Source organism: Globicephala melas, chromosome 1, assembly GCF_963455315.2.
Source record: "Globicephala melas chromosome 1, mGloMel1.2, whole genome shotgun sequence".
NCBI lineage: Eukaryota > Metazoa > Chordata > Mammalia > Artiodactyla > Delphinidae > Globicephala > Globicephala melas.
The window spans coordinates 1665161-1678944 of NC_083314.1; the positions used below are offsets into that span (position 1 = coordinate 1665161).

The window sequence follows — 13784 nt, forward strand, 5'->3', positions numbered from 1 at the left end:
ATTCAACAAACTGTTACTGAATGCCAGGTTTGTGCCAGGCACTGGGTACACAGTTGGAAACACAATAGACTCAGTTTTTGGTCTCATACAGATTGACCCCAATTTACTGGTTTATTTATTTATTTTCATTTGATTTACTTTATTTACTTACTCATTTATTTTTGGCCACGTGGCAGGCAGGATCTTAGTTCCCTGACCAGGGATTGAACCCATGCCCCCTGCAGTGGAAGCGCAGAGTCTTAACCATTGGACCGCCAGGGAAGACCCCAATTTAGCTGGGAAACAATGTACATGTCTATTATTATATACACAGAAAAAGAAGGTATCTTCAAGGTGGAATAATGGATGTTTTCCATATTTTTCCTTTATATTTTCCCGTAATTTCCTTTTTTAAAAAAAACAAAGAACCTGCATTACTTAAACAATCGGGGGGGGGGGGTACTTAACAATTTGTAAGAGAGAGCCTGGGCCTGGGCATCCCTGGGCGTGAGCTGGGTGTCACACGGGAGGGGGTGACAGGGTCCAGAGAAGTCGGGAGGGAGAGACAGAGGCTTAAGCTGCCCTGTTGCTGGTCTGCGACCCTGACCAGGCTGCTTCCAAGCCCAGCCCCACCATCAATAAAATGAATGGATCATTCCTGCCTGCCCCAGGGTCATGAGGGCCAAGGAAAGCATGTCTATGTGCCTTTTACAAACGCGTGCTGTGCTGCAGAGATGCAAGTGGTCGCCGTTACCTTAAGCAGGTGAGTTTCTGGGTCTGGCCCTCCCTGTCCCCGACTTGGAACGAGCAAAACGGGCCTCCAGCTCTGCAGGCCTGCGATGGACGTACTTAGGGGTCGCACACAGCGCCCATTCTCATGAGAGATGCAATGGCACGCGCAGAGACACTCTGGTGACAATTCACCTCCCCGCTTCCTCCTTCCCTCCCGCGAGCCCAGCATCCCTGCCCTTGGGCTCCCGGGTCTTTCCATCCTTTGCCCCACTGGACTGAGCGGGGGTCTTGATGGGGACGTGGGTGGTGAGGAGCTTCCTGCAGGCAGAGCAGCATTTAGACCCCATGGGCTCTGACAAACGAGATGTCCTCACCATGCCCAGAGCGACGGTGGGGCTGAGTCATCTCACCAAGCGTGGCTTCACCCACTCTGCCATTCCCATGAACTCCCCAGATCACTCACCCAAGGGCCTGGGTGACAACACGGTGCCCTGAGAAAGGGCCCAAGAAAGCCCAGAATTAGTCACAAGTTCAAATCAGAGTCACACAGGCCGAGGTGCCCAGCCTTTGCCCAAACGTTGACCTTTAAAAAACCCAGAGAGGGCTTCCCTGGTGGCGCAGTGGTTGAGAGTCCGCCTGCCGATGCAGGGGACACGGGTTCGTGCCCCGGTCCGGGAAGATCCCACATGCCGGAGCGGCTGGGCCCGTGAGCCATGGCCGCTGAGCCTGTGCGTCCAGAGCCTGTGCTCCACAACGGGAGAGGCCGCAACAGTGAGAGGCCCGCGTACCGCAAAAAAAAAAAAAAAAAAAAAAACCTCGGGCAAGGGGAGGGGGCACCCTTGGAAGGGGAGGGGCAAGGGCAGCCAGGCCTGGACCCAGCTAATCCTGAGGGTTGGGCTCCTGTGATTTCTCATGTACGGCTGAGCCCCTTTGCTGTGCACCTGAAACTATCACAAGGTCGTTAATCGGCTACACTCCAATACAAAATAGTTTAAAGAAAAGAACGTGATTTCCCTCGATCTGTGAGGTGCCTGAGTAAACTAGAACTATCTCCATCCTTCAGATGAAGAACCAGAGGCTGGAGAGAGCTGGCAGAGATGCCCAAGGAAGGCCCCCGCCGGGACTGAGCCAGGTCAGGACCGGCTCTGTCTTCAGCTCCAGCACCGGGGCACTGTGACTGCTCTTTGTTCGCTGACCTTAAAAGAAGCTTGCAGAAAATTTCATGACAGAGACATGGAGGGGAAGGGGCTACCACTCCCTCACCCCTACAGCCCTTTCCTGTGTGCCTAGATCGTAATACCATGCAGCAACCCCGCTTTTACGCTTCGCGTTATTTCTTATCATTTCGGATGACAGGGTCCCGATGACCGTTCCCTCCACGGGGGGTTCATGCGTGTCCCCTTCCCCACCAGACACTGGGGACACAGCCTCAAACCAAACAGACATGCTCCCTTGGCTTATGGAGCTCGCATTCTCAAGGGAGAGACAACACAAACAGAGAGAAACGGGACGGCTTCCCACTAGCTGAGAAGAGAGACGCCTATGGCGCTTAACTGGAGCTAGAGAGGGAAAAGCACAGAAGGTGGTTTTTACCCAAAGGACCCTGTGGTTCCTAACGTTTTGCTTCGACAACACCAAGGCTAACAATTATTTTATATCCTCCAGCCTTGAAGTGTGTGGGTGTTTATTTAACACAAGCAACTCTGTTACCCCGTTTTTCTTTTCACTTATCAGCATTTTCCAATCTCCCAGCAGGGGGAGGGAAATGCTGAGCTTTGATAACTGCTGTGCTGGGGGGAGCTGGAGAAGTTTTCTGTCTGTCTGTCTTCAGGGAACTCAGTTCATCAGCAAGTCGGGAGAAGCAAGGTGACAGGGGTCCAGGTAGGGGCTCCGTCCGAACAGCCCAGTAAAGCCCTTCTGCTGTAAGTTGAGGTCCCATCATATGAAACGGTCACCTCTTGCCTCGGAGGGCGATGAGGTGAGGATGGGGGCAGCCCCGATGTACCGAGGTTAAAGTGTCTGGACTCGGTCCTGCCGGCCCGGCGACCCCACAGGCTGCAAGGCCTGCCTCCCTCGGGTGCGTGGGGAGGACGCGCCCAGGTGTGCTTCTTCCCAGCTTGACCTCCCAGGGCCGCTGACAGGCGGGTTTGAACTGCTCTAACCCATCAGCCCCAAAGACTGGACTCCACGCCTGCCCGGGGGTCTGGCGGAGAGGGGGGCCCTCAGAGAGAAATTCTGAGCTCCTTTCCGCAGCGACCGACACTTCTTCAGGCCAAATCCTCTTAAAAGTAGAAACACTGAAATTTCAACCCCTCCAGAAACCTCAAACGATGTCACAGAGTCAGAAAATGGACACCCTCAACATTTGCACTGGATGGTCTCAAAAGGGGTAGGAGAAAAAGCCCTGTGCTGATCTGAGAATCACAATGACACATTTCCTCTTTGAAGTGGCACCTGGCTGGCAGAGGACCTTAAATCTTTTATTTTTTTTTTCTCCTCTCTCTTTGAAACCTTCAAAATGTGAAGCATCCTTTAAAATAATGAGAATTAAAAGCTATGCCGCCCTCCCGTGGGACTGCTGTGCCCACGGTGGGATCAGCTCTCTCGGTCCCTGACCTTCACCCCAAATTCCGATCACTTTGAGGTCAACCTCAACTCCTGGGTTGAGTTTTGTCTGACCCAGTGTTCCATCCGCCTCTGCTCAAGTAAAGACCGACACAGTTGTCGGGCGAGGGCAGCGAGAGTGTTTATTGAGAAAGGGGAACTCACACTGAAGGGCCTGGTGTCCGGGCTGGGGGAGAGAGAATCCAAACACCTGATGAGAGATGCCGGAACCCTCTGTCCAGAGGGAAGGTCCAGGATAACTTCCAGGGTGAGTCCTGCCGCTTGTTGGGAGAGGGGAGAAGATACGGAACTGGGGCAGGCCCGGGCTTCTGGGGAAACTCAGGAGGAATGGCTGGGTGAGTCGATAGCAGGACTGGTTCCCACGCTTTGGCAAGCTTTGAAAATGAAGATCTGAACTGATGGTGACTAATGATTCAGCAAACTCTGCCCCAAGACCGCTGAGTATAAAGGGCTGTCGGTTTCATAGTCTGTAGGATCTTTTGGAAAGTGAGGGGCCAGAGGGTCTGGCTTGGAGGAGGTATTTCTCAGACGGCAATGGCGATTGTAGAGACCAAAGGTAACAGAGCCCAAGACAAGAGTGGCTTTTGGGGGGCTCTGGCCAGTGTTGCTATCCACGGGGCAGAGGAGGGAGGCCCACTTCCCTTTCCCCTACTCGGCGGACCCTGCGGTGTCCGGGCTGCTGTGGGCTCCATCTTGCGGGACCTTTCTTGGGCTGGAGACAAAGAGCCCAGGTGCCCGCGGGGCCGAGCGGGAGAAGACCTGGTCTCAGCCGCCTGGCGTGGGGGGAGCTCGAAACGCTGAGGTTTTGGGAAAGCTGGTGAACCAGACCCGCGGGGTCTAGGCGGTGCCGGCGGAGCCGCTCTCCGCTCTCGGGAAGGCAGGTCCGGGGAAGGCAGGTAGGGGGTTGGGGGCGGCCCACCTCGCTATGCCTCCCGCCCCTCTCCGCGCGCCGCTGCCGCGCGCTCCTCCGGGCTGGCCAGCTATGGGCCCACGGCCGAGGAGGCGTTCGTCGTCTGGGCTCGGCGGGCCGGGCTCCGGAACGGAGAGCCGTAGTCCTGGGAGAGCGAGGACGCCGAGCTGCCCCCGCGCGCCGCGCGCGCCGAGCGCCAGCAGGCCCCGCGCCGCCGCAGCTGCGCGCGGAACGAGCGGTCGAGCAGCAGGTAGATGAGCGGGTTGGCGCAGCTGTTGACGAAGGCCAGGCAGGTGGCGACGGAGAGGCCCCAGCGCAGCGCCAGCAGCAGGCGGCAGGGCAGCGGCAGCGCGCGCAGGCTCGCCAGGTGAAAGACGGCGCGCAGCGCGCAGAAGGGCAGCCAGGAGCCCACGAAGGCGCCCTCGACGGCGAAGATGATGCGCAGCGAGCGGTTCCGGGCGCGGCTCAGGTGCGCCGGCCCGCGCAGGCGGCGCGACACGAGGCAGTAGCAGACGACGGTGACGGCCAGGGGCAGCGCCAGGGTCAGCAGCAGCGACAGCAGGCTCAGGCCCTGGAAGGCGTCGGACGGCTCCTCGGCGCACTGGCTGCCGTGGCCCCCGGGGAGCGGCCGCAGGCGGCGGAAGGCCAGCGAGGGCAGGCCGGCCGCCAGCGCCGTGGCCCACACGGCCCCGCACGCGGCCAGCGCGCAGCGCCGGGTGCGGAGGGCGCGCGCGGCCAGCGGGCGGCCCACGGCCAGGTAGCGGTCCACGCTGAGGCCGGCGAGCAGCAGGGCGCCCGCGCAGCGCGTGCCGGCCATGGCGAAGCTGCTGAGTTTGCACAGGCCCTCGCCGAAGGGCCAGAGGCCACCCCGCGCCGCCGCCGCGGCCCACAGCGGCAGCGTGAGCACGAAGCCCAGGTCGGCGGCCGCCAGGTGCTGCACGAAGGTGTCCACGAGCCGCCGCGGGCCGCGCCGCCCGACCAGCAGCCACAGCACGAAGGCGTTGCCCGGCAGGCCCACGGCGAAGGCCGCCAGGTAGAGCGCGGGGATGTAGGCGTAGCCGTAGGGCAGGTCCCGGGCCGCGCACAGCTCCTGCTCCAGCTCCAGCTCCTCCGGGGCGCCCGACCCTGAGTAGTCCCAGGACGCCGTCCCCGGGCTGGGGCTCCAGGGCTCGGTGGGGCGCATGGCTGGCGAGACCCGGGCGGACGCGGCGTCGAGAGGGAGGGTGGCTCTTCACGGCCGGTGCCCAGCACCTCCCTTCCTGTCACCCACCCGGGGCCGAGGCGACTGGGTGGGCAGGAAGGGGTGGGGGAGGAGGGGGGGAGGGGGGCGGGGAGGAGGGGGGAGGAAGAGGGGAGGGGGAGGGGGAGGGGAGGGGAGGGGCAGGCTCCTGGGGCGGAGACGGTGGCCGACGATTTGGGGCGGGGTCGGAGGCGGGGGCGGGGGGGCTTCCCAGCTGGGTCCTAGGAGGAAAAGTCCCCAGGGCTGGAACACGGCCCTGCCTCCCTTGGGAGCCTAGCCTGTCCCTCTCCGTAAGTCGCTCGGTTTCTTTGTTCATGGGCCAAGAACGGCAACCGTCTCAGGGGTCTGGTGGCCGGTTGAAGAGGCGCCCAGAGCCCCAGGCGGTCCTCATCCCCGCTTCCCCCGCTCCCCGCTGCTGTCTGTCTCTGGGAGGAGACAGGACCAGGGGTGAGTATTTTATCTGGGGAGGAGCCTCCGCCGCAGTTCCCCTGCCTTCTAGGAAAGAGGGGTTCTGCCATCTGTGCACAGCGGGCATGTTGCGGGGAGCCTGCCCTTGGGGGGCCTACCTACTATCAGGGACTGGCCACCAGGCCCTCGAATGGTGTTAGCTCCCTGAGATGCTGGGCCGCGTGCCTTAGCCCAAAGGGTGGCTTTTCTGACCAACTCAGGTTCCCAGGGAGCCACAAGGGAGGGCTTGACCCTGGAGGGGGAGGGTCAGACTGTCCAGATGAAAGGAGCAGAGCCTGGAATCCAAATCCCAGCTCTTCCCCACCTTCCTGCGTCGGCAAAACCTACCTGTTAAGCCAGACACAGATGTAAGTTCAGTACGAAAGATGACACGCGACCGTACCTGACTCAGCGGATTAGTCGTCCTAAATCAGGAGTCAGGATCTTAGAAGGCGGGTGAGATCCCTCGTGCACTGAGAGAGGTGGGGAAGGATACACGGAGAAGGGTGGGCGTGAAGCCTGGCCTTGAAGGAGGCGGTGGGGCCAGGGAGGGAACGGGGAAGGGTGCGCGGGGATGCTGGACGACTCCAGTTAGGTCCCAACTCTTCTTAGCAGACTTCCTCCCATGAGCTGCTGTGTAGCAACTGATGTGACAGTGTGCGTGTCCCCCCAGAGCCCCCGCCCCATCGTCACCAGGAATGAATGAACTGTTGGGCCATCTGGCTTTAAAAATTTGAGGTGGATTATCTATCCGTTTTATAGCATACCGTCCCGTTACAGCGAGCTCCTCCGTGCGCAACGCCCTGTTTGGGCGTCACAGAGATGCCGTTCTTGACCTTGGAGGGTGTCTGAATAGGAGGCAAGGGAGACAGATTCATGCACAGGACGTGCAGTGGCCAGCGTGCTAGAGGTCAGATGGCCTGGAGTGAATGTTAGCAAAGTCCCCCTGGAGCTCAGACGGGAGGGAGCAGCTGCCTCTGATGGGAAGAGTCAGAAACCTTTCCCAGCACCTGAGGTCAGTTCCAGAAAGGAGCTGAAAGGTGAATTCTTCGAGCAGCAGAGCCCAGGTGGGAGGAGGGTGTTAGGAGGGGATGCAGCAGAGGCAACAGGGGACTTGGATGTCACCAGTAGGAGCCCCCAGACATGTTGAGGAGGGCAGTCCCCCCATCTGCTTTGCACAGGTCAGTGCAGAACTGTGGACTGGATGGGGAGAAGCTCCAGCCGGGGGACCCCACCGTGGGCTGTTGTCATTGTTTGTGTTGGGGAGAGGCAGGGTCGGACATAGGGAACTGGACGAGGGGACAGAAAGGAGAGGATCTGTTCAAGAGAACTGCGGCACCGAGGACCTCAGCGCAGAGGAGTCGGCTGGGCCTGGACGGCCAGTGGGGAACGCCAGGGGCACTGCCCGTCCACTGAGGTCGGGGCCACGGGGCGGCTTGTGTGTGCATTCCGTTTCATGTTGATTTGAGGTGGGGTGATGGAATAATTCTTTTTTTGTTGGTTTTTGTTTTTTGTTTTTGCGGTACGCGGGCCTCTCACCGTTGTGGCCTCTCCCGCTGCGGAGCACAGGCTCCGGATGCGCAGGCTCAGCGGCCATGGCTCACGGGCCCAGCCGCTCCGCGGCATGTGGGATCTTCCCGGACCGGGGCACGAACCCGTGTCCCCTGCATCGGCAGGCGGACTCTGAACCACTGCGCCACCAGGGAAGCCCTGATGGAATAATTCTTGATCCACAGCAGGCACTTCTGAGAGTGAAAGAAGCATTATCACGATCAACCTGGCCCGTTCTGCGCAAACTGGGACATGAGGTCACCCTAGCTGTGGCCCCTCTGGTCCATGGAGATCCCCAGGGGTGGCAAAGCCTAAGGAGGTGTGGGCGCGCGTGTCCACGCCGTTCCGGTCAGGAATTTCTCTCCTGGGCCAGTTACAAGACGGGAGAAGCAGGCAAGGGAAGAGGCTGGGGAATGGAAGGCTCTGGCCCAGCCCTCCACGGCATCCCAGCCCCCAAGCCTGGGTTTCTCCTCAAGACCCACATACAGCGTGGACACCTGAGGGGCCACGGGACGTGTGGAGCAATTTTTCTGATGTTTGATCACGTGCTTGCTGCTGAGGGATGCTCTCGTCCTGGGGGGCCTGGGGGCCACAGCCTCCTTCCCCAGAAGGCCAGCCGAGGTGGTGCTGCCTTGCAGGAGCCCGGGACAGTCAGGGACAGGCCCAGACCTGCCGGGCGCCTCTCAGCCTGGGGCATAGAAGGGGCGTAAATCTGAAAGCTCAAGATGAACGGCCGGAAACCTCCAGGTGGAAGAGAATAGGGCAAAGAGACCAAGAGGGTCATGGAGGCAGGGGGTGGAGGGGAGGCAGAGTGGCCTGTTTATTAAAAACACAGAGGTTCTTGTTTCCTGGGCTGTGGTCTTGTGGTCCCGAGCACATGGCAGATTTTCTCTGCCAGGGCCTGGGCGTTGGGCCTTTCCGCATGTCTCTTGGTGGCAGGAAGCAGCTCGGGCCAGAGCTGGGGGCGCTGCTCTGGGCCTGGCCTGCCACGTGTCCAGCCTGGCTTCAGTGACTAAGGCCAACTCCATGACAGGAGAGACACAGGTCTCTCCTCCCCTCTTCAGGGGACCCCCCTCAGGGTTAGAAACAGTCCATGAGTGGAAACTCATCGCGCTCAGCTGAGAACCCAGGCCACTGCTGATGGGTGTCAACACAGCAGAGAGGAAATGGTCCTCCCTCTCTCCATCCCACCTGGGGGCCTTCCTAGGCCAACGGGCCCTCCTCCCTCTGGACGGCTGGAGCCCGGGTGGCCTGGTCACCTGGGCCAGCCTCACCCTGCCCGTGGGATTATCAGCTCCTGGGGTGAGGGAGGCTCGCCATCACCGCGACTGGTACAAGCCTGAGATCAGAGGAGATACTTAATAAGTAAATATCCGATGCTTTGAACTAGATGGCTTCCAGGAGTATTTTTATTTCTGGCCCTTTATGGGCTGTATATTTAAGCCCTTACCACTTTCCCCCCTCAATGTTAATTTTTCTGTACAAATAATCATCTTAACTCTTTTGGAAAAATTTTGAAAATTATCTCGCCTTTTTCATCATAAAAACCACAGTCACGTCGCAGAACGTGGAATAAGAAAAGGCGTCCCAGCCCTCGTGAAGCATGACGTGGTGAATTTCTTTCCTACCAGTGAAAGACATTTTCAGAAGTGGAGAATTCGTCTGTAATCCCATTATTCTTGGGTTTTCTGTTTTGTCAACATTCCATTTCAGATGTTCTCCACGTACATAGATTTTACACAACTGTTTCAGAGGCATGTATGTCGTCAGAATGTGCCCTGTTCTATAGTCTGCTTTTCTCAATTCATGCAAATTCACATTTTTCTACGTTGCTGAATTTTCTGATCCCTTAATTTTGGACATTTAGGTTGTTTGCAGCAATTTTTGCTGTTACAGAGATTTGTAACGAGTAACTGCACTTACAGCTTTTTTCTTCTTTCACTGTTTTCAGGGTATAAATGCCCTCGTGAAGGTCAAAGGCTATAAGCATTTTCTTGACTTGATACAAATGCTTGCAGTGATCAGTAATCACCTGGCATTGTAGGAGGGTACGGGTTCAGTGCAATCTTGTTAGAGATATTCATCAGTAAAATATATTTTTCCACTTTAATAGGTAATGAGGTCAAGTGGTACCTCATTTAAATCTACATTACTTTGAAAACAATAAGACTGAAAATCTTTCTAGATGTAATTCCTCTTATGTGAACTGCCTAATTACATCTTTCAGACATTTATCTATTATAATCTTTTATATTTCTTATTAATGTGTTTGGACTATTTTATTTAGGATAAACCATTGTCCCATTTGGTTTAAATATTTTTCCAGACCTTTTTCTTAGCGATTTTTAATTTTTTGTTTTACATTTCCATAGTCATTTGTTGCTTTTAGCAGTTTCAGAGTTTAGAATGTTATCTTCTCTTTGATGATCTAAAAACATACAATTCTATTCTTGTTAAAATTTTGTATCTTTTTTAATCCACCTAGAGTGTAGTCATTCTTTTTAGATTTCTGTCGAAATTCCCCAACACCACTGAATTAAAAATATTTTTAAAAACCCTGCTGTGTTGTGATGTCAAGTTCATCATGTACACGTCTCACACGCTGTGTCCGAGTGTCTGCTTCTGGCCAGTGAACAAACGGGTCAGATTGTTACTGACCTGAGTTTGGCTCCCACGTCAGTTTTATAACTTGACAGTTGTGTGCAGCTGGGCTCCAGTTCCTGTGTCTTAGAGCGGGCGGGAGAGGGTCTCCCTGAGCGGGTGAGGATCACATCAGAGAGCCCTGGGGAAGGCCCCCCTCCAGCAGGGTCTGAGCAGGGGGGTCAAGGGCTCCCTCCCACCCGGAGCTGCCAGGCTCAGCTTCCCCCAGCCCCATCCCCTCTTTGCTTTCTGTGCACACAGTGGGTGGTGGGTAATGATTTGGAATTGCTCTGGGAAACTACCAACGGATCATCCGCATCTGGGGGCTTGTAGACCTGACCACCACAGGTCCCTGGGCCTGGGCTCATGGGTGGTGAACTCCACGGGGTGAGGGGGCTTCTGCTGCAGATGCTGACAGGGCTGAGGCAGACAGGGGGCATTTTGCCAGTTCTGCGGTCGACGGGTTAACGGCCCGTGTGTGTACCTGTGTGTGCATTGTGCATGCGCGTGTGTGCATCCGAGCATGTGTGCCTGTGTGCGTGTGCAGGGCAGGGAGGGGTGTCCAGGGAAGGAAGGCGGCGGTCCTGCCCCTGCGCTGCAGCCTGCCCAGCCGAGGGGCCCCACCCTGGCTGCCGGCCGAGCAGTGTGTCACATGCTCGACTGTTTCAGAAACTCTCAGGAAATAAACCTGGGTGGCTGGGAAGGGGCATCAGTGTACCCCAGGTGCACCGAGGTGACTCAGAGTGGAAGTGCCTCAGGGCTGCGACCTCACTGCCAGCCTGCGGGTCGGGGGCGGAGGGTGGCTTTCAAGGAAAGGGAGACTCCATCCCCTCCACGGCCGGGGCGCACACAAGGCGGCAGGAACCTGACAGATGGGCGGCAGGGAAGTCCCTCGGCAGGACCAGGACCCCAGAACGTGTTTGGAAAGGAAGTCACAGCTCTCGGTAGCCATTACTCAGCCCACACAGGCTGCTCGCTAGGACCTGCCATTACTTTCCAGTGATTTCACTGAAAGCTGGAGTGGGAAAGTGGGTGCACATTTCTAGTCATTTCAGTAGGAACTGGAGCGGGGTGGGGGTTGGGGGGCGGCTCTCTTGGTTCTGTGACCCTTCCCTTCCCACCCCATCCTGCCCCTGGCCCTGCCCTTCCCACCCCATCCTGCCCCTGCCCCTGCCCTTCCCACCCCGTCCTGCCCCTGCCCCTGCCCTTCCCACCCCGTCCTGCCCTTGACCCTGCCCTTCCCACCCCGTCCTGCCCTTGACCCTGCCCTTCCCACCCCGTCCTGCCCCTCCTACCACGGGGTGGATGCCCCACCTGTCAGGTAACAAAAGACAAGAAGAAAATGACGCCCTGCTTCCCTGAGAACCGCTCTCACGTTACTGGAGAGGATGAATTCTACCACATGAATCAGCATGACTCGAGGCAGCCCGCGGCATCCTGTCCCGGGTGCGGGCAGCGGGGCGGCCTCGCAGAGAAGAGGACTGCGCCGGGGGCAACGTGATAAGCGGGGTGATGTCCTGAGTGGCCCCAGCGCCGAGGGGTCACAGTCACCCCAGCACCATCCTCCCCGCAGCTCGACAGACACAAGAGGAGTTGTTAAGATAAGCCCAAGACCGTCCTTACAGTTTGACCTTTTCTACGAGTACCTTGATGACTTACCTCGGAATGTCGGACTGTCTTATTTTCGCGGTGTCTACTGGGGATCTCCCTGCCGGTTGCCATGACAGTGACCCGGCCGGCTGGGGAGGGCTCCCGAGGCGAGGTCCGGGCCCAGGCGAGGCGGCCCCGGGGTTGTGGGGGGAGACACTCGAGATGCATCGGGACCCGAGGCTCACCTGCGAGAGCCGCCCGACAGGAGACTGGGGGCGGAGGGAGGCGAGGATGGGACACGTGACGGGGGTCCGGGCCTGGGTGCCTTCCGTGCTGCACGGGGGAAGGAGGAAAGGATGCTCTTGAAGGTTTCGGCCTTGGTGGCTGGAGGCTGCCAGGAGGGAGTTGGTTCCACTGGGAGGTTTGCTGTTCGGTTCCTGAGCAGGTTGAGCTGGGGATGGCCGTGAACTTCCAGGGGACAGGTCAGACGCATGGTGGCGGCGGGCGGGGCGCGGGGGGCCGGGACCCTGAGGGGCTGGAGGCCCCGAAGGAGGGCAGGGGGTGAGCAGGGCCTGGGGTGGGCGTCGGGGAGAGCGGAGCTCTGAGACAGGCCCATAACTCGCGGGGGGAAGATGGGGGCCCAGAGAGAAGGTCAGAAGGTCACCGTCGTGATGACCCGGCAGTTTGGAATTTCGAGCTGCCCCCGGGTCCCAGGGAATGCTGTGTGAACCGGAGGGGTCAGAGCGGGAAAGCCAACGCAGGGCTCTTACTTTGAGGGCAGAAATATCTTTAGTAGGAAAGCAGGGGTGGCCCAGCAGAGACCAGACTAGGTCTGGGTCTGATTTTCAATTCTGGGCCTCCACTGACTCACCTGGCGAATACCGACTCAGCACTGTTATGTTTACACACGGATCGCAGGGTCAGGGATGTAAGCACAGACTTCCAGTGTCCGCAGGCACAGCTGTGTGCTCCCCCGGGGCCCCGCGCTCCGCCACCTTCACACCCTGTGGGACGTGGGACGGGCAACACAGTGGCTGCCTCTGGCTCCAAGTCAAGAGGGTGCAGTTTACAAGCCGCGACCTTGCTGAAGGGCCGTGGTCGTAAAAGTAGGCCCTTACGGCGACTCAAAATTCAGGTCTGAGACCACGTTGCACGCGCGTCCTACAGCTAATACTGTAGGACCGTCTTATGTTCCTTACAAAACTGGCTTTCATGAGACTGAACTTGCGGCCGTTAAGGAGAAAAGGACTCGCTTGCCCCCATCACAGTAGAGACTCTACCAGCTGTTTTCAAGGCCTGAGTGCGTCTGCCTGGAGGCAGTCGAGCTCCCTGACGGAAGGGACCTACCGTGGTGACCCTCGCACCTGACGACTCTTTCCCCGATACGTGTAGTCAACCTGTTGGCAGGCTTCGTTTATCTCCAGTACACTCGCGATCGCTCCGTCTTCCCATCCTTGTGAATCCAGGTGTTCAAGGCCACGGGAACACACTCGGCTGGTTTTAGCTGCTGCTGCTGTGTGGATGTTTGGAGAACTGGGCACCAGAGGGAAGCCCACCTCAACCCTAAGGGCTGTTCCCCACCGCCGGTGAATGTGTGACCGCCTTTTGCAACCGTCAGACTGCGTTGTCTTTTCACGCCACAGCACCTACGGCAGCGGGAAAGGCTGCCCCGTGTGGCCCGGGCGGGGAGGGGACCTGAAATCCCCAGGCTGACACGCCGGCTGGGACGCCGCCACTTCTTAGCTTTGTGTCCCTGACAGAGTCACTAACCTTCCAAGGCCTCGGCACCCTCGTCTGTAAAATGGAGATGTCAATGCTCGCGTCTCCACGGAGAGCACGTCAGAGGACCCTTCAAGTCCTCAGGCGACGTGAAAGGGGACGGTTTCTGCTTGGTCGGGGCTGAGAGCCACGTTTCCTTTCTCACATCGACGAGAACCACCGCAGCCGAGTGTAACTGTCAGCGACACGCGCCCCCCTGTGTCTTCAGCCTGCGGTGCTTCGCACCCCAGCAGATGCTCCTGAAGGAGGGCGAGGATTCAACCACCTCAAGCCACAGACTGGGGTGGAGCA

The 13784-nt window shown here is 58.2% G+C and overlaps 1 protein-coding gene across 1 annotated transcript; it reads right to left on the reverse strand.

The window, feature by feature from the left end:
- Nucleotides 1-4316: 4316 nt before the first annotated feature.
- Nucleotides 4317-5429, reverse strand: GPR25 (G protein-coupled receptor 25). The gene has a single exon (XM_030844310.2). The coding sequence runs from the start codon at nt 5427-5429 to the stop codon at nt 4317-4319; it is 1113 nt and encodes a 370-aa protein (XP_030700170.1).
- Between the last annotated feature and the right edge of the window lie 8355 nt (nt 5430-13784).

Coding starts and splice junctions, on each gene's coding strand:
- GPR25 (XM_030844310.2), bottom strand. CDS start 5,429: ATGCGCCCCACCGAGCCCTGGAGCCCCAGCCCGGGGACGGCGTCCTGG.